Source organism: Gopherus evgoodei, chromosome 19, assembly GCF_007399415.2.
Source record: "Gopherus evgoodei ecotype Sinaloan lineage chromosome 19, rGopEvg1_v1.p, whole genome shotgun sequence".
NCBI classification, from domain to species: domain Eukaryota; kingdom Metazoa; phylum Chordata; order Testudines; family Testudinidae; genus Gopherus; species Gopherus evgoodei.
The window spans coordinates 12,094,488-12,118,038 of record NC_044340.1 but is presented as its reverse complement, the minus strand read 5'-3'; the positions used below and the strand labels follow the sequence as shown (position 1 = coordinate 12,118,038).

General features: G+C 42.2%; 1 protein-coding gene across 4 annotated transcripts in view; it reads left to right on the top strand.

The window, feature by feature from the left end:
• Nucleotides 1-23,281, top strand: part of NCAPD3 (non-SMC condensin II complex subunit D3) — a 44,589-nt gene extending 21,308 nt beyond the window's left edge. For 3 of the 4 annotated variants that reach the window (XM_030538504.1, XM_030538507.1, XM_030538506.1), the window contains 20 exons: nucleotides 285-505; nucleotides 2,196-2,387; nucleotides 2,743-2,840; nucleotides 2,964-3,079; nucleotides 4,014-4,121; nucleotides 5,815-5,929; nucleotides 6,022-6,129; nucleotides 7,116-7,354; nucleotides 7,932-8,011; nucleotides 13,488-13,625; nucleotides 13,986-14,119; nucleotides 14,281-14,480; nucleotides 15,163-15,273; nucleotides 16,235-16,402; nucleotides 17,648-17,811; nucleotides 18,134-18,267; nucleotides 18,421-18,498; nucleotides 22,143-22,217; nucleotides 22,315-22,378; nucleotides 22,475-23,281. In XM_030538504.1, the coding sequence (XP_030394364.1) occupies nucleotides 285-505; nucleotides 2,196-2,387; nucleotides 2,743-2,840; nucleotides 2,964-3,079; nucleotides 4,014-4,121; nucleotides 5,815-5,929; nucleotides 6,022-6,129; nucleotides 7,116-7,354; nucleotides 7,932-8,011; nucleotides 13,488-13,625; nucleotides 13,986-14,119; nucleotides 14,281-14,480; nucleotides 15,163-15,273; nucleotides 16,235-16,402; nucleotides 17,648-17,811; nucleotides 18,134-18,267; nucleotides 18,421-18,498; nucleotides 22,143-22,217; nucleotides 22,315-22,378; nucleotides 22,475-22,586 (2,655 nt within the window). In that variant the 3' untranslated portion in view covers nucleotides 22,587-23,281. Of the gene's footprint in view, nucleotides 1-284; nucleotides 506-2,195; nucleotides 2,388-2,742; nucleotides 2,841-2,963; nucleotides 3,080-4,013; nucleotides 4,122-5,814; nucleotides 5,930-6,021; nucleotides 6,130-7,115; nucleotides 7,355-7,931; nucleotides 8,012-13,487; nucleotides 13,626-13,985; nucleotides 14,120-14,280; nucleotides 14,481-15,136; nucleotides 15,274-16,234; nucleotides 16,403-17,647; nucleotides 17,812-18,133; nucleotides 18,268-18,420; nucleotides 18,499-22,142; nucleotides 22,218-22,314; nucleotides 22,379-22,474 lie in introns of those variants that run through there. The other variant, XM_030538505.1, reaches the window with a different exon arrangement.
• Nucleotides 23,282-23,551: the final 270 nt, after the last annotated feature.

Below are 23,551 nucleotides of genomic sequence, written 5' to 3'. Positions count from 1 at the left end.
TTTAGTTTTAGTAAATATTACAAACCTCAGGTCAGAAGGAATAACTGATACCTTGATCATGAATATCATATAATCAGCAATTCCATGGTGATGAAGAGATTTAAGACCACTGGTCCTATACACTATATGACTTCAATACTGCTTCATCAGTACCTTGGAAACTAAAATGTCTTGAGTCTGTCAGCATGTCTCAGCTCTCATTAATCCCACCATAGCATCTGAATGCGTAGAATCTGAATTACTGGCTTCAAAGTATTTCTAATATGGAATTTTCTTCTCTTTAGACTCAACACAATAATGTTATGATACAGAAGGCCTGGTTAACAGGTGTGGTCCCTGTTGTGATGGACAGTGAGAACTCTGTGCAGGAAAAGGCCTTGGATTGCCTTGATCAGCTTTTATTGCAGCACATTAGACACTATAATAAGTTCACGCATGAAGACCGAAACCAGACACTGGCCTGGGATCTCCTTGCCCTCATCACTGCAGAAAACCAGGAGTTGAGGTAGGTCAGTTGTACTGCCAATTCCAGTCAATAAAGAGGAGTTTGGACTCGTATGTCGGCCCCTTCCAACTCCGTGTTTCTCTAGGCATGTATTGCTGTTATGATGCTTGTACCCATATAAAAACATGTGAAATGTGTCCAGCTAACCCTGTGTCAGGAGATTATTGATTACACTGTAGGACAATAGCTTGTTCATCAGTTAGAGTAGAGGACTGGGACACAAGTTCAGGGTTCTGTTCCCATCTCTACCACTCACTTTCTGTATGACTCCAACCTTTCTGCATCTGTGTTTACTTACAGCTAAAATGTATTTAATACCTACTGCACAGGGATGTTGTGATGATTAATTAATTTTTGATAAAGCACTTTGATATCCCCAGGTGAAAGCTGTAATACAAGTACATGTTACTATTAAGTGATACTATCAGTGCTAATGTGGGTATTGTTATATTCTAAGCTTCTTGTGTTGCTCTACTGGTTTAATGGGCAGAGTATAGCAGGCCTGAAAATCAACAGCCAGTTATTTCCATGTTGGCAATTGGTGTGCACAGCTCAGTTCTCCTGTGTATTGGCTGTTTTAACTTTGTTGTCATTGATGCCTTTTCCCTGAACACTTTGAATGGGAGATTGACACATGTGGTGTGTCTTTTTGGTGTATTGCTAGGAACTTGGACTGTTAAAGTTGAGGGTGTGGTGATGAGAAAAATAACCATCTATATATTTATAGAGATCAGAGTACGTGGTGGTTTTTTTCCCCCCTCTTCATTCTGCTGTACAATATGTTACTTGTCTTATGACTAATAGTATCTTACTCCCTTTTGCAGAACGCTGTGGGAAGTAGCAAAAGAGATGAGGTGACACACAAAATGACAGGGACAGAACACTTATTAAAACCAGCCTTATGTTTATTAGTCAACAGCATGTAATAGATCTTAAATAGAAAACTGATTTGTCAGTCGTGCCATCTTTCTGGCTTGCAAAATTATTTTACCAGTCTAATTTTGGCCCTTGTGTATCATACTTTGCACCTCCATAACACTTTCCAACTGAGAATTTCAAAGCGCTTGATAAACATTGAGTTTCAGAATTCCCCCAACAGAAGGTAGGCAAGTATCGTGGTCCTTGTTTGACAAAAGAGTAAACTTTGGCCAAGAGAGGTAAAGTGAATTGCCTAGTGACACAAAGTGAGCTTCCTCAGAGATGAGGGTAAACCCAGACCAATAAATCCCAGTCCTGTCCCTTAATAACAAATTTATCATCTTCTTGGTTTGTGGATGTTGGCTAGAAACGGCCAACAAAAAATCTTCCCCTGCTGGATTCTTCTAGTTAAGTTTTCTTGGCTATAAGCATACCAGACTTTGGGCCCAATTTAGCAGTGACCTGGAATGTATAGTGTTACATCTATGTCTACGTGGCAGAAGCTTTGTGTGCACTTGAATTATGAATTGGAATATGGATGTAAATATTTGAGGTTAAATGTAGAATGGAAATCCTGATTTGCTCAGAACAATGAGAAGTAAAAGTTTTTTGCATAAATAGTCACCAGCTGGCAATGTCACTAGCTTCATTGTGTTGCCTGCTGTGTGAAGGGTGGACTGGCTAAAATTGCTAGCCCCTAATACAGATCCTGAGACTAGCTGTTTTGTCTGTTGTGTGCTTATCTCTTTTCTCTTTTCTGTCTTCCTTGCAGCCGTTATTTAAACAAAGCCTTTTACGTATGGTCCCAGAAGGAGAAATTCTCCTCCACTTTCATAAATAATGTAATGTCACATGTGGAAACGGAGCATGCTGCATCAGCCTGGATGCTGCTTGCGAAGGTAGCAGGTTCCTCACCCAAGCTGGATTACTCCAAGATAATCGAATCCTGGGACAGTGTCAGCAGGTGTGTGCCTCTATCTTAATCATTTGGCAATAAAGAGACATACAGGGCAGGCCAAGAGAATCTTCTCTTCTTCCTGCCTCTCCACAGGTAGAGTGCTATTTGGTGACTGTTTAGATCAAAGTGCTTAATTTAAACTAACAGTGCTTCCATCTAGGAGAGAAGCAGTGGCCTGCAGCCTTGAGCTAGAGCCCGATAATCCAGTACCTTAAAGTTGCCTTTGAGCTTTATCATGTTTTCATTCAACCTGACAGTTCTGTCTTCAGCATGCATAATCGAAATGAAAGGATTTTTCTGACGCTAGTCAGTTTTTCTTCTTGGATTAATGTTTCTATTTGTCCCCTTTATGGCCTTTCAGGCAGCAGAACATTAGCACTGATACTGCAGGTCACATCCTGTGTGTAATTGGACACGTTGCGAAGCATCTCCCCAGAAATACTCAGTGCAGGCTGATTGGTGAGTGCCTTGGCGGGGTCAGTGTTCAGCTTTGCATCCCAGCTCCACTGTATTTTTGTCTTTCTATTAATAGTCAGTTAGCATGAACACTCGCCTCAGCTAGGTGTTTGACCTTCTTTTCAGATGATATCAAGTGCTGGCTGAAGGAGTTTAAGTGTCCCCTGGAGGTGATTAGCCCAGCTGTTGAAGCTCTGCAGAAGCTCTGCCATGCGTACACAGATGCCCCTGAGGAGGCACAGGTGGGGCTTCAAATAGACCGTTTTAAAAGTATATTTTACATGTCTGAAGAAGTTGGAGACGTTTTCCTCTCCTGAAAGTGCTGGTTTCTTCAGTGCACAAAGGAAAGAGACTTCTGACTCTAAAAAATTGCCCCTCTGTTCTGTTTAGCCATCTTTATTGGTATATCATACCAGCACTGGCATACGCCTAATGTGAAGGATGGGTTTGGGAAAGCTGCTTCTTTTTTTTCAAGAGGATGTTTTGCAGTTGAAATCTGCTGAATTAACTACTTAAAGTAGTGCCTGTTTTGACAGAGTTTTGTGATTTGGATGCTTTTCCAGTAGATTATGTTGAGGCTACAAACACGTTCTGTATATGCCACCATAGATTAAGTTGGTCACTACCAACCTGCTGTGGACTCAAACAAGTGAAAGTAGACGACAGTGTTCTGCAGACTATGTTAATAGAACAAATTGTGACAAAGCCAAGGCAAGCTGGGAAAGGGAGCTTTGCTGAGATGCTGTTTAGTAAATTCCTATGGCAATGTGCTAAAGCGGGTTCTTCTGTTTCTATCACTGGGAGATTGTAAGGTTGATAAAGCAATGCCAAATGAAGACAATTGACCATTTCTGCCTAGATACCAACAACCCCTGCATTTAAAGTTAAAACCTAAAGAGGAAAATAACTGTTCAGATCAGATGTTCTTTTGTAGATTTTACCCAGATTTTGTTTGCAGCTGATTTCTGCAGCTAGATTGCTAAATAAAGACTAGGACAAGTTTTTAGCAATAGAGAAACAGCTTAGTGTGAGGGGGCTGAGAGAGAGAGATGATTCATTTCAGAGTCTAGAAAAAGGTTTTCATTTACTTATTCAGGACTAATGCATGGAGGATGCTTTGCCCATGATGCATTTCTTTAACGAGCACTGCATTGACTTGCCTTCATCTTGAAACAGAAGCTGCTCAACCAGGTATGTGGAGATCTAGTATCTGTCTGTGAGAGCTACATCTCCAGTATAGTCCTCAAAGAGGATGGAGCAGAGCAGCTGCAAGAAGACCTCTTGGTAAGCTTAGTATCCTTTCTCTACTGATTGATCAAAGAATTAATTTGTTCCTTCTTTAAAATGACGATTCCATGATTGTCCAGCTGAGCTGTGTTCTCTGGAGTACTCTGCCTTGTTTTTTTGTTATGGTTGTTTTTTGTTTGGTTTTTTTTTGGCTTTTAGCTTATTTTTCTGATACTTATTATGGAAATAAACATGAATTAGAATCATATATTTATTTTATAAATATTCACTGGAATAGTTCATAAGATGCAATACTTTGTTCTCCTGTGAGTCCTAGAGAACAGCAGGCCCAGGCCAGTCACCACAAATTTGACACGGTAGTACACACAATAAGAAGTAGGGCTTGGAAAGTAGACTGCAAGTGGGAAGCTTTCCTTGGTGAGTGGGACAGCTCAGGCCAACAATTTCTACAGAAACTAGCCTTTCCTTAAACTGCAAAACTAACTAAATAAATAAAAATGTCTTTCCAGCCGTTATGGTAATGAAGACAACACTCCAAATGTGATCAGTTTGGTGACCTTTTCATTAATCTCAGTGGCTCTACATCGGATGCGCTTGTTTTATGGGAATTTGTCAGCAAGTTCAAGTCTATGGATTGAAATTCAAAATAGGCTCCTTCTGATTCATGTATTGCCACCACCGTAAAGTGTTCTGTAGACAAAAGGTTGCCCTCATTTAGACCTGTGCAACCCCATTATCTTAAAATTATATCCTCAGTTAGATCTGTGCGGCTTTATTGCTTTCACCTGGCATGCACAAAGGTAGCTGAGCTCTCAATTTGAAGGCAAAGGGGTTTTGCCTGGGTGACCCTTTCACTTGGAATATGATTAAGTATCCTGTTCATGCACAATCCAGAACAGAATCCACTTCATTCTCCCAGAGTTGTGCTGGTTTGGCAGGCACGGCAGCAGTTAGAAGTAGTAAAAACTCTGTCAACTCAAGTCAGCAGATATGACTTAAATACCCAGGGAACTGCTTTCAGTAAGAAATTCTCATTTTCACCTATTCACTTGTCAGAGCAGTCCATTCTTAAAGGGATCTAGGCATCATTTACATCCATTGGAGGCTGAAGAAACAGCTCCTCTATTCCCTTGCCATTCTTACTTTCTCCAATCTTGAGGTTTCTAGAGCGAGGAGAGTATAATTAGTTTACAGTTATAGGGGAAAATACTAAATCCCTGTGGTATTTCTGTGAGTACATGTCTATAGACTCTTGTGTGTTAGTGACTTGATATCATTCCTAATGGAAATTTTGAGTGATGTGCCAGAAAGCTATAGAATAGACTTGATTTCCAGAGTTTTGGGGGAGTTGCAGTGATTATACTAATGCAAAATGCATCATGTCATTGCCTTCTCTTTTTTTATTTTTATTTTTTTTTGGAGGGGGAGTGGGAGGAGAAAGTAGGAATTTAATTGCCTGTTTGCAACTTGTCAATAATAAATGTCACCACTGAAATTCACCATGTAGTAGGGACAGGTCTAAAAGAGCTTGGCTCTCTGCAGTTAGATAGTAATGAATTAGATCTAACTGAGCCTCATACAGGCCTACATCACAGGTGATGCCTTCCATTTTAAAGGGCAGAGGGAATTAAGCTGTTTTGGAAACTGTTGAAACATTGGTGTGTAGAAGCTTGTTGATTTAATTGTCAGCCCTGCTGTTATCTTTTGACAGTGTTGCTTTTCTCTTTAGGTGAGACATCTCTTCACCTTGGGTGAGACTGCACAGCTATGTCCAGCCAAAGTGGAGAAACGCATCTTCCTTTTGATTCAGTCTATTCTGGCTTGTCCTGTCAATGTAGATCAATGTGAGGTCCTCCCTTTACTCTTAAATTTGCATTTATGAACTAAAACTCTCTGGTTTTGAGGGTATTTTAATTCTTGGTCTGTTGTTTCTCAGTGTCTAGTCCTCCAGATGGTGAGGAACTCCCGGTTTCTCAGCCACTGTCCCAAATCAGAGGATCTGCTATGCCCTCAGTGGTCAGAGCCCATGCGTTCATTACACTGGGTAAGAGCTGTCCTGTTGTGGGAATAGGTGCTGTGTACCACCGATTTCTGCCCTTTTCTCTCTTCCTGGGTTACAATTGCTACAGCTCTTCTGCATGAACTTTAGACACAGATATGAACTGTATTCAGTGTTTATAGTGCTGTAGCTTCAAGCATTCAGGTAATTCCCTGCAGTAACAATATGCATACACCAATAAAAATATTGGAGTGGGTGAGAGTACGTACTAAATCTAATAATCCACTGGCTTTATATAGCTTTACCATACCTAACCAGTGAGTAACACAGTTAGCCGGACCTGAAGAACGCTGCAGACTTGTACCAACCTTGTACTCTTGTGAGCTTGGTGGCATCTGACTATGGAACTACATGATGCACAAGAGGCTCTCTAGAGGGATGGAAGGAATTCAATGCTTTCCAGAGCAGGCTGTGCTTATGCTTCCCGTGTGGTCATAGACGTGACACTTCTTTAGTGTGGGAATAATATTACTTCCTCACTTATGTACCTCATGAGACTCAATCCTTTGTTCTTAAAGAGCTTAGAAATCTTTAGAGATGCAAAGTATTAGTGTTATTTTAAAAGGCTTCTAGTAATGATATTGGGGTGGCTCTTTTCTTATTATGCATAGGACATTAGGCTGCACTCTTAGCTCTCTATGACCCTTTGGGAAAGAGGAAACTGGGTTACTAGATCCATGATATAGGTCTCATGTTTTCTCAGAAGAGGGATGAGACAATGCTTCTCCTTGATTACCTTTTCCTTGAGGTGGGTTGCTGGTTTCTCATACAGTCTCCACTAAGAGTTTCTTGTTTTTATTTGCTTGTTTACTTCTTGCTCTCGCTATTTTCTGCTTTAATTTCTCCTTGGCCTTATTTCTCCGTCCATGTGTTTTGACTCATATGCCACCAAGAGGAGATGGAAAGATAGTCCTGGGGAGATGAGGAACTGTAATATTCACAGCCCCGATTCTCTACTCTTTATGTGACAGGTAAGCTGTGTCTGCAGCATGAGGATCTAGCCAAGAAATGTGTCGCAGCCCTAGCTCGTGAGCTAGAGGTGTCTGAGGATGTGGCCATTCGCAATAACGTCGTCATAGTTATGTGTGACCTGTGTATCCGCTACACCACCATGGTGGACAGGTACATTCCCAACATCTCCATGTGCCTGAAGGACCCGAACCCCTTCATCCGCAAGCAGACACTGATCCTGCTTACCAACCTTCTGCAGGTGACTAGCGGGCTTTGGCTAATTCTCACTACATTCCAACAGCCTCCATCATACAGAATCCTAGCAACCTGTAAAGTGGATTTTCAGATTGACCCTAAAATATCTTTACAATTTACCCAAACTTTAAGATGCACTTTTCTTGAATCTACAATTTCACCTCCAGTAGATAGGTGTAACAGGTGTCCACCAAGCAGAAGCAGGGCACTAACCTTCTCTGGTGGCCTATCGGTTCTGGTGTGTACATCAATATGTGAGAGGCAGAAGACAGTCTACCCCCTGTTTAATAATGTATCGTAGGCAGGCAGATTTCATGAGAACAGTGTAGAGCAATCCCTTATTGGCATCTCAGTTCAGATTTTCTCTCTTTTCCCTTGTTCTGCTAAAATTTAATGGTAAATTAGGACACCTGCTGCTATGGCATTTAAATAAATGTACTATTTTCAGAATTAAGGAATCTTGAGCTTTATTTTGTATGCCTCCTGTTATGACCCAGAGGGTGTATCTGGGTGCAATCTGAAGACTCACTCATTCATTCCTAGTTCATTCTGACATTTCACTGTCTACTTCTTTCCTGTAGGAGGAGTTTGTGAAGTGGAAGGAGTCCCTGTTCTTCAGATTTGTCAGTTCTCTGGTGGATCCCAACTCAGATATTGCCAGGTAGGATACTAGTTCTGTAAAATATCCAGAGAGCAAAGCAAACTGAATCTCATATCCCAGCTGTTAATTCTGAATGTAAGAGAGAAATCTCCATGAGAAAGCTTGTGTTCTCTCTAATCCTTGCCCCCTTTCTCCCTAGTTATGCCCTAATAAAATTTTGAGAGTGGGAAACTTCACTCCGAGCCTGACTTCATCTGAAAGTACACGCATGGCAGGAGGGATAACAGTGAGCAATATAATTTGTTCCCTCTTTGATGTGTGCATGGAACTGGGTACTGGCCTCTAAGTCAGAGGACATGGCTGGGAAGGCCAGTTACTTGTTCCATGTGTCCAGGGAAAGCAGATGTGGGACAGGAAAATAATGGAAGTAGTCATTGGGAGCGAGGAAGAGGGTTCAGGGAAGCAGTTAATGTCTAGGAGAGAGAACATGTAGGGCCCAGTCAAGGAGGAGCTGCTGGAAAGAGCTGCTGAGAGAATGAATTCAATCAACACACAGGCCCCAAGAAGGAGGGCTGTGCAACCCCTGAACTGGAGGAGAGGAGAGTTCGCATGCCATAGAGGCCAGGATTTAAAACACTGTTCCCCTAGATGTAGAGCTGTGAAACCTGGAACCTGAGAGGAGGCCAAAAGGGCTCTTTAGGGAACTAGATGATTTTTAATATTCCCTCTCTCCTGGAGTTTCATTTATTTAAGGTTCTGGGTGTAAACTGGAAGGAAACTGAGGTAGGGTGCCAGAAGGGCCACGTCAGGCCACAAGAGGTGGCACTGTCTGCGAGGCAGCTCTGCCCTTTTTATCTTGTCATGATTTACATACATGTGGAAATGGAAACTTTGAAACAGATGTTCTAAAAACTGCCCTCCCACTTTACATAGTAGACATAGGTTACAGTTCAGTGAGTTTTTGTTTTTGCATATTGTTGTTTATGCAACTTGTTTTTGCATATTGTTGTTTAAACACCATACCACAGCTTGAAGATCTCCTGCCATACTGAGATACAACAGGGATCCTGCAGAATTAGCCTGAAACTTGAATTGTTTGGCGTCTGTGGGCTTAGAGATCTTGATTTTACCCAAACGTAGTTCAGAAGATACCATAAGTTATTACTGTTTGACACCCGTGTTGGCTTTGGTGCAGTAACTTGATGGTTCTAGTCTCGTTCTTAATGGATGGGTGTTAATATTGAGCTCTACCGTACTTGATACTGACAAGTACCCTTGTTGTCAGTCTCAGTAGGAAGGGCGGTGACTGAGTGGGATATGGAGAGATGAACTCCCTTGCAGGTTGTTCCTCTAGGGAATGGATGGGTAGATGACGCGTGCAGTGGAAGCTTGCCCAGCCGCTGCCAGTGTTTCTGCCTACTCCAGATAAATTGAGGATTACAGCCGGGGTCATCAGTCTGGGGCTGTTCATGAGGCTTTTATAATGTCCAGTCCTGGCTCGTTCCAGTAGGTGGTGGCATTGCAGCATCTTATGCACAACACTTTAGAGATGGAACAATAATAGTTTCTGTTGGGAGCTTGTTTCTGGGCATTTATATTCAGCAGGTGCACACAGACAAAAACTCTTTATTCCACGCTGGGATTGACATACAGCTCTTGGCCTTGCAGTGACTAACTTTGCAAAATACATAAAATTGGATTTTTGTTTAGTTTTCCTCCCTCTCTGAGTTCTGGGAAGTAGGAGACACACACGCTTGGATTTTCAGCTGCTGCTTTGTACTCTCTTGCCAAATAAACTAATTTCTCAGGTGCTTATTCTCTTGCACATAATTGGTGACTTTTGATATGGGGAAAGGAGAGGGGGATGACCTTAGATACACTCAAGTCATAGGCACATCAGAAGGTAACTACTGCTCCTCTATATTAACAGCTTCTCTTGTTATTTTATTGTACAGTAGGTTGAATTCAGTTTGAATCCTTGAAACAAAATGCCGCTTGAATCAGCACAGTTACTGATTCTCTCAGATCAATACTATTTTTTTACCTTTTTGGGTGGGAAAACAACCCTACTGACCTGATAATTGCTCCTTTTTAAAACCATTAACATTTTGTTTTCCGATGACGAATTTAAAGTTCCCGAATGAAAAGGTTTCCTTGGGCAATGATCTGTGTTGTTTCAATGCCAACATAGCTATTTCCATTTGAAATAGTAAACTTAACCCCACAAACCTTCGGTCAAATAGGGTTAATGGTCTGACCACCAGTAGGCTCCCAAAGCACAGTGATTCGTAGCAAAGGTTCAAGCTTTCTTCTTACCTCACCATAACGTGCTTGGGTTTTGCCTGCTTGTGGTCAGTGAATGTTCTCACTGACTACGTGAGCTGCTATTGCTACGCACGGCCTGCCGAGCTGCTGACTGAATGATTTGGCCTTCATTTTAGCACTCAGATTCTTGCCTTAAATCACATCTGTAACAGTTGTATGGAGAGTTTATTAATTTGGGCAGCCTGCTCAAATGGGGATGAACTTTGAGGCCCTTAGGACTTGCTTAGGGAATGTATTTAAAGGTGAGCTGCAAGGGAATTTTTTTTTAAATGGCTTCTGCCCTTTTTTCCTTTTATGATTTAATAAGGCATGGAAAAATGTGGTTGGGAGAGTTGAGAAGTTTTTGCTTGCTTTCTAAGTTAGAAACAGCAAGTCTGGTCTTCCCTGGTTTTTCAGGTGTATCTCCTGGATGTCGGAGAGCATGTTTGTGAGTTGTCATTCTTTCGTTTGTGGAATGGGAGTAGCTGAATCTTTAACAAATGTCTAAAATGTTAATAACTGGAGTGAAAGAACTGATGATAAAAATCCCTCCCCTTAAATAGCTCAGGTTTCACTCTCTAACTTGCAATATTAGAAACAAGGGAGGTGAGGTGATATATATTATTGCATTCTTATTGGTAATATCTTTTCTTCCAGTGCTGGCATTTCCCTAGTTCTCAGGACAACACTGTTCTATGGCAGACAAGACTTGAAATTCATATGTAAAAAAGCAAGGAGAAACCTCTTCCGTTTTCCCCTTCCCAAAAAGACAGGCCTTATGGATATCATAAATAAAGCCAAAGTGGCCCCATGGCTCTTTTGAAAAATCCTTTGTAGATCCCCTTTAAATATAGGTCTAGACAAAATGAGTGTCTAACAATGTTTATTGTTAGGGTTGTCCCCGTCCCCCTCAAACTCTGATGAACCGTGTTTAGAAATCGTGTTCCAACTAGAAGCTTTTTAGCTTTGTTTCTATCCCTCCCCTATCTCCTCCCTGGGCTTACCTTCATGCAAGCGTTTCTCACTAAAGTATCCTGTAGTTCTGACCTCTGGATTGGTGCAGGGGTAGATCTCAAACCCTTTGCATTTCACACTACACTTATAGAGCAAATATCATCTTCCTTTTTGTAGAATTCAGAGAACTCAGGTGATACCTAAATCCAGGTGCATATGGGTAAATGACTTTGAACTTTCTGCAGGGAACGTGTTTCTGATCTCCCAGAATAGCAAAGGGCAGAATGGAAACTAATAAAAAATGTCAGATCAGATGGTGAAGGAATGACATAGGAGAGTAAGTGATACATAAGAGCTCCCTGCACCAAAACCTTTTCCAGGCCAGAGGTGTTTTTTTCCAATCTGTTCCTCCTTGTGAATGCTTTAACACTGTGCAAACATGCCTAGCCTCCACCTGTTGGTATCCCTTGTGCCTCAGGCCAGGCCTCAGCTACTGTCCTGTGTTCAGATCACTGATGATAACTGAGTCCAGGAAGCTCCCTTAATATTTTCCCAGTACACAGGTGTTTCCTGAGTGAGCATCATCCTTTGTATTTCTTGATAGGAAGTAAAATCAGTTAAGTGTTACTTATGACTTTTCCATGCACAACCCATTCAGCTGCTCCTGAAAATTCTGCCCAGACCTCTAGTGTAAAAACCAAAAAGTGGACCCGCAAAGTTAATTGAATTCATAAGTTAAAGTCCATTTCGAGGACATGGGACAGCTTGTTGCAAACTAATGTCTCACGGAATTTACTGTTTTGCCCCTCAACTTGGCTTGCTGTGGACAGCCAGCAGCACTGGCAAGAGCCAGACCTAATGCGAGTAAGCACTATGCAAGCTTTCATATACAGCTGTGCCTGTGCACTTCGCTCTAGCCGAGATCCTCCAGTTCAGTACTTTAGCATTCCTGGTCCTGTCTCCCCACACTGCTCTGCAAAAATACCTTTATCTGAACAGGCTTTCATATATTTTCCACCATTTGAGTCCTGTTGTTCCAATTTAGCATCCTGTCCCTAGCAGCAGCTGCCATTTGAGTGGTAGCTTTGAAATGAGATTGTATTTACACATTCTCATAGTGCTCCTCACTGTCATATCTGAGCATGACACAAACATGACTGTGTGTATCCTCGCAATTTCCTTGTGAAGTAGGAGAAACTCTTCTTTCCACATTATAGATGGGAAACCTAAGCTCAGAGCAACTAAGTGATTTGCACAAGGTCACGCTGGAAGTTTATGGCAAAACCAAGTATTAAATCTAGTTGTTCTGAGTTCGAGTTGAGTGCCTTAACCGTAATCCATTTTCCTCTTCCTTCTTTTGTGTGTGGCCAAACTCCCAGTCAAACCTGAATCTCAACATAATCCAAGGTCACTCAGCTTGCAAACCCTTTGTCATTGTTAGTTTAAACTACTGTCTTGATCCACAACTGTGTTCCAGGCTGAGAGGAATGAAGAAGCCTTTTGTTTGTAACAGAGTTTTATATTATCAATTCAACTAACCATTGTCCAGGCTAAAGCCGTAATTACTCTAAGTGCCTAAATCCTTTTCAAAATGTGATGTAGGCTCCTAAATCTGCTAGGTGTTGTACTGGGTGCAGCAGTGCCTCAATACCTCTAAAAATCTGGACCTTAGTCTCCTAAGTGTCTAAGTCACTTTTTAAAACAGGATTTAGGCTTGTAAGTCACTATAGGGCTTGTCTACACTTACTGGGGATCAACGTGCAATGATGTATGTCAACCACAGATCAATCTCCTGTCGACTCCTGTACTCCACCTGAACGATAAGCGCAAGGAGAGTCGACAGGAGAGCGTCTTTTGTTGACATAGTGTAGTGCGGACCCCGTGGTAAGTAAATCTAAGTACGTCTACTTCAGCTACGTTATTCACATAGCTGATGTTGCCTAACTTAGATCGATGTCCCACCATAGTGTAGGTGTTGAATTATAAATAGAAATAAACCTGCACCATAGATGCTGAAAGCTTTTCAGCACAATTCTGGATGGGGAGAAGATGGGGCTGAAAGTAAATAGTTTAGCATCTTTCTCAAGGCCCTGATGTGGGAGGGAAAGGGTTAAATGTCATATTGAGGAAGATTTAATTCCCTGGAGCCTGTCTCTGCCATGTTGAGTACAACATGTTGGGTTGCTGAATTTGCTGGACACCTAGCTATAATTCAGGAGGTGGCCTCCAAAATTAAAGAGGTTTTCTGGTGGTTCTAATTTTTCAACCCTGTATCCAGGTTTGGGGAGTTCTGCCTGGTGCACTTGTTACTGAAGAGGAATCCAGTCATGTTCTCCCAACACTTCATCGAGTGCATTTTCCACTTCAACAGCTATGAGAAACACGAGAAGTACAACAAGTTCCCCCAGAGTGAGCGGTCAGTGAATATTTGGCCACCTCTCTTTTAATGTTAATGGGAGTTGCATGTGAATATCAGTGTGGTGCTGGGCATGCAGTCTTTGGGCCTGGAGCAAAGCTTTCATGGTCACTTTTTATAGCGCGTGGCAATGAAAGATAAAATCTTAAGAATAATTCATATTAAGATAACAATACTCTGCCTTCCCCTGTCACCTTCCATGAGAGACTTCTGAATAGAATGTGTGTGTATGTGTTATGCAGTAGGTTTCTAGACCTTTAAGGTGGCATTCAAATGTTTCTTGCCAGATTTAAATTCTTTTTACTTCTATAATTCCATGTACATGTGTTGGCCTGAGGTAAAATGTCTTTATCTACACAGGGAGAAGAATCTCTTCTCTCTGAAGGGGAAAGATAACAAAGGAAAAAGAATGCAGATCTACAGGTTCCTGCTAGAGCATTTTACAGATGAGCAAAGGTTCAACATCACTTCTAAAATCAGCCTGAACGTCCTAGGTAGGGGCATCATTTTTGGCACAGAATGAGTATTGTAAAAATAAATCCTGTGATGAGCCAGTTGCGTCTGTTCAGCCTCTGGGTGCAGCACAGAGACCCTTCTGCCCTGGCTTATATTTAACAGCATGGTTCTGGGAATAAAAATCTTCCTCCTCTTACAGAATGTTTTGTGGACGGCATCCTCCCACTGGACATGGAAGCCAATGAATTGCTCTCAGATACATTTGAAGTCCTCCGCTGCAAAGAGATCAAACTGTCTGCTATGAGATCTAAACACGATGAAGATATCCAGCCAGTTGAGGATGAAATGGACATGGCCAATGCTGTTATGCAGGCAGCACAAAAGAAACTCATCTCACAAGTGAGTCCCACTTGGCATGCAGTGAGAAGAGTGGGAACAGCACTGAATGAAATCTAAATCTGCAACTAGGGACGATCTTGAGTGAAGTCATTGGGCTATAGTAGGGACTGCCACCCATCTCCGCAGATTCTATGCCTATACAGTCCTTGTGATTTGGGGACAGCTGCTGAATCTGTGCAAGCAGCATGTGTTGCAAAATGAAAATGTCCTATAAAGGAGTGCTGATTTCTGGAGGTTACCTACACTTGAACAGTCAATTTGAATTAGAATTTGACAGCAGTTTGGCTACTAACCTGTTTAAAATGATTCCTCCCTTGTTGAAGAGCCCAGTTCAGATTTGGTGTAAACAGACAGGACTCCACTATAGTCAATGGAATTACACTATGGCTCAGTTTGGCTCTAAGAGACACTGACAGGTGAAGCGTTTGAAGTTAATGATAGGATTTCATGCAGCTGTCAGCAACTTGCCATTAGAATGACTGACGTAGACTAGCGTAAAAGGAAGATCACGTATTGGGATAAAGTGAAACCATCACTATGCTACGTGTACGCTCATACACACGTGGGATGTATGCACACTAAGCTGTTACTCGTTTATTGTTTAGGGGCCATTTATATAAGAATGAAATGAACCATCCCTTGTTCTGTCATGTTAGGTGTTTGTGTGTTATTTAAACTACAGGTTCAGAAGAAGAACTTCATAGAAAACATCATCCCAATAATCACTTCGTTGAAGTCTTTGTTGGAGCAGGCTAGGATTCCAGCTCTAAGAGACCTCATGAACTATCTCCGGGTAAGGAAAGACTTGTGATTTTTCTCTCAGGCTGTGAATTTGGAAGCGTGGCCAGAAGTAGAATGAAGGTAGAGCCCTGTGCGAACTATTTTTTTAATCCCGCTCCCAACCTGCCCCCCAGTATCCACTCCCACCTGCTCCTGCATTGTTTCTTGCACTTTTATCCTGCTCTCACTGCAAAAACCTTAGATCTCACAACTCCCACAAGACTGATCCCCACATGCTACTAAAAAAAAATTAAAAAAAAAATAGTCTGTGTTTTAAATATATACACACAGGGAATTCAGACACAATTTTTACCATTAAAAGAATCACACAAATCTTGCTTAAAACATGTAAAAAAAATACTTGAACTCCTGTTATAATAGACATCAAGTCTTTTTATCCCTTGCTTAAATTTAAGCATTAAAACCTTTATTTTTTAAAAAATCAAACTTACTTCACATTGCTGAAATTCTTTTTCTGACAAACTGGCGAGTGATTTAGTGCAAATTACCACCCACCCAAACCTGCCCACAACAAAGTATATTTTTCCTGCCCCTGTTATATCCAGTCCTGATGCAGAGCTCTAACACCATATGAGGAGGTTTTGAAACCCAGTGAAATGGATTGTACAGCTTTGTAGGGTAAACCATTCCTTTCCTATAGCCAGGTTGTCCAGTTGCTCTGGTGGTGATGGGAATACAGATGAGGGCTGTGTACGTTAAGTAAAAGGCTTCGCTTTGTGGAGTGGGCATAAACCTTCAATGTTCATAACAATGAATAGCATTATAAAGTCATGAATCAGCAGCAGACCTTTTTGATAGACTCTCTCTTTCATTTAAACAGAAACAGTTCTGCTGTCCCAACTAGCATTTTCTTTTGGACTTGGAGAGCTGTGATGTGAACATGGGCAGTAAGTGCTGGTCAGAAGAGATTTTAAGATGGGGAAGTAAAATAAATTAACTGTTGTGCCTTTCAGGAAGTGATGCAAGATTATCGGAATGAAATCAAAGACTTCTTTGCAGTAGACAAACAGCTGGCAGCTGAGCTAGAGTATGACATGAAGAAATATGAAGAGCAGCTGGCCAGGGAGAGAGAGGTGGGAGAAGGTCAGACAGAGGTCATCAATGTCATGAACACAATACAGGTACTGGCTTCCACCAGAGTAAGGTGTATGTTGCAATAGCACTAACAGGTCATATAGCTTATAGCTATAAATCATGCTACAGGACCACTGGATAATACCTGACTGTTTTTCCTTTATCTTTCTTACCACTGTAGTTCCTGCTGACCAGGGCTTTATTTTTTTAGAGACGTGAAGAGTTTTAAAAACCCCATCCAGACAAGAAACCCTTACCTCTCACACATCCATAAATTCAAACAGATCTTACAATCTAATATACTATATGCATTGCTCTGTACTTCCACAGTGAAAATATCACCTGTCAGTTTCAACTTCACTTTCTAGGCAATTTCAGTTCCTGGTTCTCTTGTACTAGAACGATCCTGCAATGTTTATTTGCAAGCTATTCTCAGGTATGTAAATCCAAACCATGCACAGTGTTCATAAAATCAGAAAACTCATGAAAACCTTTGTCTACACAGCCTGAAAAGTTAAGGAGAACATTTTTGTACAAAAACCAAAAATTGCAGGTCTAACTTGGGAGCATGCATTTGAATTTGCTGGCAGTGGCCAGTCCTTCGCTAACTGGCAAAGTTCTTTCTCTCAATGGGTGAGGAACTGGCAGCTGTATTTCTTACAGCTCCTTCTGTGATAGGGACCTTTCCCTGTATATTACACCTTGTGAACAGAACTGTCTCTCTACTGAAGTATCAGAGGGGTAGCTGTGTTAATCTGGATCTGTAAAAAGCAATAAAGAGTCCTGTGGCACCTTATAGACTAACAGATGTATTGAAGCCTGAGCTTTCGTGGGTGCATTTAGTATTCACCACGAAAGCTTATGCTCCAATACATCTGTTAGTCTATAAGATGCCATAGGACTCTTCGTTGCTCTCTACTGAAGTAACTCACCCTTGACTAGAAATCAGTAAATTATATATATCTTCAGATGTTGTAGGTCAAGACTTTCAAACGTGATGAGTGATCCTTAGTGCGTCAGTTTTTGGCTACATGACATTTTAAAGGCGCTTGACTTTCAACTACTGCCATTGAAATTGAGACCTCTTTTAAAATCTGTCAGGTTGAGCACCCAGATTCACAAGTGATTTTTTGAAAATCTTGGCCTGTAGATACTGCTCCTTGGCACATCTTAACCAGACACATTGTATACATAACATGATGTGGGGCGGGGGGCGGAGGGACACAGTCCTTTTAATTACATGCATAAAACAATGTAATTAAGGCAAACCCATTTCTCCTTCTCTTCCCTAGCAATCCCCAAGTTCAGTGGTACCTCCTAATGGCCAGAATAACAAAGCCCAGTCACCTGTTGCTGGGAGACGGTCTTTGTCGTCTGGGTCTCCTGCTTCCCTTGCTCCGTTTGTGTTTACTACACCCAGAGCTGGCTTTCTGAAACAGCAGCCATTTAGACCCAGGTATGGATTTCAAGTTTTACAAGGGGTAAGAATGGTGCTCTACCAACGGGCATTTAGTGTGTCATGGCTCCAGAGCCATTGTACTGCCTGTCATCTTCTCATTGCTCAGCTCAACAATGTGAATACCAGCAGTAGTTAGACCCTGCTATTTCAACATAGCCTTATCTTTTGTGTTGTGTGTGTGTGAGAGAGAGAGAGAGAGAGATTGCTGGGGGTTTGAAAGTGAGTTGGGAGTAAGCAAGATCTTCCCTACATCTTCTCATCTGGAGTGACTTGTAAAAGGAAACCCCTTAGAGCATTTGTGGCTTCTTTTGCCCAATAGGCAGATGTCCCTGAGCACACTTGCCATCCTGAACTCTGCCAAGAAAGCCATGGAGGCCAGTAACAAGCAACGCAGCAAGAGTGTAGGAGGAAGGCTACCTTCTTCTCCAGCAAGCACAAGTGACAGCAAGCAAGGTAAGCAGCCAACAGCTGGATTTTACACGTTATAGAACAGGTTTAATGTGGAAGCTAGGTGGTTGTTTAGACCTCTAAGCAGGAGGTGTGGTTGTAGAACTGTCTTGGGGAGCAGCTTTCTGTCTTAACTTTTTCTTTTCTTGTTACTTTTAGTATCTTTGTGTAGCCTAAACCAACAGTCTACTGGAGCGAACATTTCACTGGTGGGCCGAGCAATCAGTACCCCTGACCGTAAGTAACCCAACTATATACCTTTGAGAATCATAGAATATCAGGATTGGAAGGGACCTCAGGAGGTCATCTAGTCCAACCTCCTGCTCAAAGCAGGACCAATCCCCAGACAGATTTTTGCCCCAGATCCCTAAATGGCCCCCTCAAGGATTGAGCTCATAATCCTGGATTTGGCAGGCCAATGCTCAAACCACCGAGCTATGGTTCCAAGCTGCCCAAGAACTCCCTTCTTTGTACAGATGCACCAACGTAGCCCACACTGTAGTGCAGTGGTAGTCAACATTTCATTACTGGAGAGCTGCTTGTCTCTGTATATATCTATATTGCAGTGGTGGCCAAACGATAGAGTCTTTGAGAGCCACAGCATGACATTCTAGTGTGGAGTCAGTGTATGATAGGGCCTGTACTCCTCGCCACTCAATGCGGGGGAATGTTTGGTCCTTTTTTCTCCCAACTTCTGGGCTGCTGAGGAGGGGAGTTTCCCCTACTTGTTCCTGGCTCATCCTCTGATTGGAGTGCTCCCTAGACTGACCTGCATCTCCCAGAATGCCGGTGTTAGTGCTCAGCACTGCTTCCTGTGATCATCTTGCTCTGCTCAGAACTGTAGACTCTGAAGCATGAACAGAGTACTGCCACACTAGAAAAGATCCCTGCTAGGCATTGGTCTTCTGTTTGATGAAGAGTCCAGCTCAGGGCCCAGTCGAGACCTATTCTGTCATTGAAGGAGCTGATGAGCTGCGATAGCGGAAGGATCTTTGTACAATTGGCTTGGATCTGATAAAGTGGTATTAATAATCTATGAAGTGTTCTCCGAGAGCGAGCTCTTCTCTAAATAACAGCTGAAGTGAGTGTTGGGGAAGCAATAATTGTTTTGTTCTCAGCTGTGGAAACAAGCTATGTAAACTCCCAATTCATTACTGCTGCAGAACTCTGATACACAGGTCACTGGTAAGTGTGTCTGCCCATTATGTCTGTGGCAGCTAAATTACAGCCTCACAAAACTCGACCTTGAAAAGTTTCCATTTATTGGAGCCATCTCTGATCGCATTCCTGCGTGTTATGCAATATCCCTTTTGTGATGATGAAAGACAGTTGACTATTCATTTCTTAGGACTTTTGAAGTATCCGAATGATTTATGGCAATAATCCAAATCCTTCTGATCTTCTAAATGAGGCACGCATGTGCAGAGAGAGTGGGAAATGTGGCAGCCCACTTCCTGTTATCCTTTTGGAGGAGACCGCTGGGGTAGTTCCTGGGCAGGCAGCACAGTTCCAGAGCCCCACTTTGGTACTGTTCATATGTACTGGAGCATGGATGCAGAAGGAACTATGAAATGTTACTGCGCTGAGCTGCCTTATCAGTGCATTTCCTCTGCTCCCCTTTCCCACTTCTGAATTTCTGTAGGGCACGCACTGTACAAGTCGCTCTGTGTGTGGGATTAACTTCCTCCCCCTCCCCCACAAAAATAAAGGAAATTCCATCTTAATTGTAGCAATGACAGGTTGGCTCTCATTAAACAGTTTTGGTCTGATATTTAAAGTTAGGTGTGAACGATTGCCTGTAGGAATACGTCGGGTTCACACAAAGTGGGTATTCATATATGTGCATGGCCATTTAGGCAGCAGACTGGCTGTTTATATGTACAAATATCTCATCTCCATGTGCAAACAGAAGCCAAGCACAGGCAACTGGTTGCATGTAATGGACAATCTGACCCTTATCTTTGTGCGTTCTCACTCTCTTATGCTCGTTCCGTCTGTTTAGTTATCTACATCACACCAGTCCACTGTACTAGCTGAGCACTTAATGCTTTTTGCAGATAAGATGATGACTACTGGGATGCAATACAGAGCAGAAATCTTTCCTTCTTCTGCATGTCTGTCTCGGGGGCTTGCACTGCAGCTCCACTTAAGAGCCATATGCTGTGAAATGAGGAGAATGTTAATCCCCAGTGGCACCAGTCCTAAAATCCTGCTTTGTTTCCTGGCAGCCTGTGCTCTCAGCAGTGACTCAAGCTGTACAGTGCGTTATCGCTGTTTTAGTTAATCTGTACTGAGGTGTCTGCATGATGGCACTGGGCCTTGTTGGTTGGTAGAGGATCAGAGGAGAACATTTTTCTTTCCCTGGTCTATCATTTGTAAAACTCCTGCAGATGCAGTTCTTTGTAAATCACTTCTGACTTCGGATGTTGAGAGGCCGGCTCTCATCCCTGTATCTTGTGAGACTCTTGTCTGGCTAGCAGATCAGTCTCTGCCACCCTTGGGTCTTTCTCTCCTCTATTGTTTGCTCTGGACAGTGGAAATGGGTAAGAGGGCCTGGGAGAGAATAGACTACTTCACTATGGAATGTAAATGCAAACACCAGCAGTGACGCTACGTGGTCTGTGGAGGGCTTCAATAAAAACAGGGAGTGTGGAAAGAATAGTTGGTGGTGATTCTGTTTGCCATTTCTTTCTCTCCCTTTTATAGTAAAAAGCTGTAGCATGCAGTAAAATGAGGCAGGTGTAGTCATTTACCATTTGTGAAAATCACATTACCTTAAGATAAGGCTTTCGCTGCATAAAGTCAGGAAATTCAGAGGCCAGTCTCAAGAGTCAAAAGCCAATCCAGGCAAGATAAATAATAAAGCTGGACAGCAATGGCATGCCTTCGTGATTCCTTATGGCTAAAAGCAGCTGGATTGTGGGGTCCTAAGGGTACCAGACAGTGAGTTGGTATCCTGAGAGGTCAGAGATGATGTCTATATGCTCACTGCAGTGGGCTTAGGAAGCATACTGGATCCTGTTTGGATTCATACGCAGCAGTCTGGTGTGTGTCCAGCAGGGGGAGCTTGACCAGGTGTGACCTGAGATGGTGTGGAGAAGCAGCTGTAGATTTAAGGAAATGAGAACTCTCCAGTGGCCCCCAAAGAATGGAATTTCCTTCAAGTCTAATAGTGAAAAACAGATTATCATGAACAAGTGCATGTGTGTTACCTTGAAGATTGAGGCACAGGTTTGCGCTCTATAGTCTTGTCTTGGAAGGGCAGCTGGTGCTTTTAGAATGGCCTTGAATGACCAGTTCTTTGGCGTCCTGCTCGATAGACTTCGAAGGCTTAGTGTAGAGATCTACTGTAGGAATTGGAGGTGTCCTGCTAATGCTGCTAGCTTCCTATTAAAAACTATTCACGCCAACTTGAACTTAAAAGGTTTTTTTTCTAAATATTAAAGAACAAGTTGTATGGGGTCGTTAGGCTTTTAGCTAAACATCTAGAGCGTTTTATTAATTCACTTGGCAATATGTGCCTCTATCCTCCTCCTGAAGCACATGCAAACCTAAAAATACTAACACAGGCTATGATTTCACTACCTGGAAGGGATAGGAATTTGCCTTGTTTAGAGTCATTGATGCCCGTCCTACTCCCAAGCACACAGTGTGAAGGAAATTTTGGCAGAAGTGCTATCAGTATTAGGTATAAACTTGACTGTGGGCAGTGAGGATGACCAATTTCATTGCGTTTCCTTTATTCTATGTAAAAGATGAGTTGATACATGGTTCAGTGGGCCAGAAAGAAGCGTGCATGCTTGTTGGAGTTGGGTATGAAAGGATTATCTTGCCCTATGGCTGTATTACAAGCTGACCGCTGATCTGTGTGTTTCTTTCAGAGACCGTTGATAACTTGACCTTTGGAGCTGGGGTCAGTTTCATCAGCCTGACGCGCACACCTGCTTCAGCTCAAGGCAAGTTATTTTCATGCTCCTAACTTTTAAAATAAAACCAAACCAAAAAAAAAAAAGGATCAAATGTACATGTTTCACTTGTAAATGTCGCTTGCAGGAAAAAACGGATCCCAAGATCAACAACAAGAAGATGTTCTCTGTCTGACGTCACCTGATAAACCGTAAGTTCAGCTCAGGCCTTAGCTACCAGTGACTATAGGTAATACTAGTGTCTTTTTTAAAAATAAACCAACAATCATTCTGTTTCCTTTCTGTAGAGGGCCCCTGCCTCGTCAGTGGAAGGTAGAATCTCCCTCCAGGAAAGAAAGCAGCTCAACTGCAAGTCTAAGGAGATCCCTGCGTAAAGCTCCCCTGAAACCAGCCAACTGATACTTCCCCGTCCATGCACTGTGTAGTTCCAAAATGCTCTTGTTTAGACCCTTCATCACGCTGACCATGAACTATTCCTCTTCCCTCTAAAGTTATAATTATGAATCGTGTGTACAAGTGTCTCTCCTTACCCCCCCTCCATTTTATTTGTATATATATACACACACACACACACGTTTGCTTTGATTTACGAACTGGAAGAGTTAATGACATTCTTTGCTGTAGGACAACTGGGCGTGCCAGGAAGCTCCCGTATCTAGTGCTGGCTGACTATTCACTGCACAGGACCTATGGCTTGTTCATTTTGAAACGCAAGTCTGTCTTGGCCATAAGCTCTAGCCCATTTTATGTAAGTGCAGCCATTAGGAATACTGGCTTGGTTGAACCTGGTATGTTTGTCACAGCTTGTTACCTTACATAACTGGAATGGCTATTGGCTTAAATCATTCCTTTGGTGTCATGCTGTCCCGTGTTCATAATATACTAGTTACCATATTTTCTGCAAATCTAGAATAGCTTGACACTGCTATACCTGCAAATCTGATATAATTGCAAGTTATTAAGGATTTATGTATAATGAAAGGTCCATTCTGTGTGTATATATAGCCTTACTTTTCTTTCCTAAAGGAAGTATTTCCACTCTTGGACCAAGTTCTTATTTCCAGCTGTTACAATTTTATGAAAAATAAATGTTTAAAGAACAAATTCCACCCACCTCTCAGCTTTGCTTCTCTCAAAGCAAGAAAATTATTTTTTTCTGTAAATCTCTAGCCTTACCGCATTCATTTTATTTCTTGCCCACTGCTTTCGTCTCTTCCATGCCTACATTGAAGCTCTACTATTCTGTCACCCCAACAGCTGGTGTGCTCATCCATATAAATATTTGAATTCCTGTGGGATCCCCACCCATTAGAGCAGCTGCTTGCGGGGTCCAAATCCTTACTGTCACCCATTCTTGGGGCTGG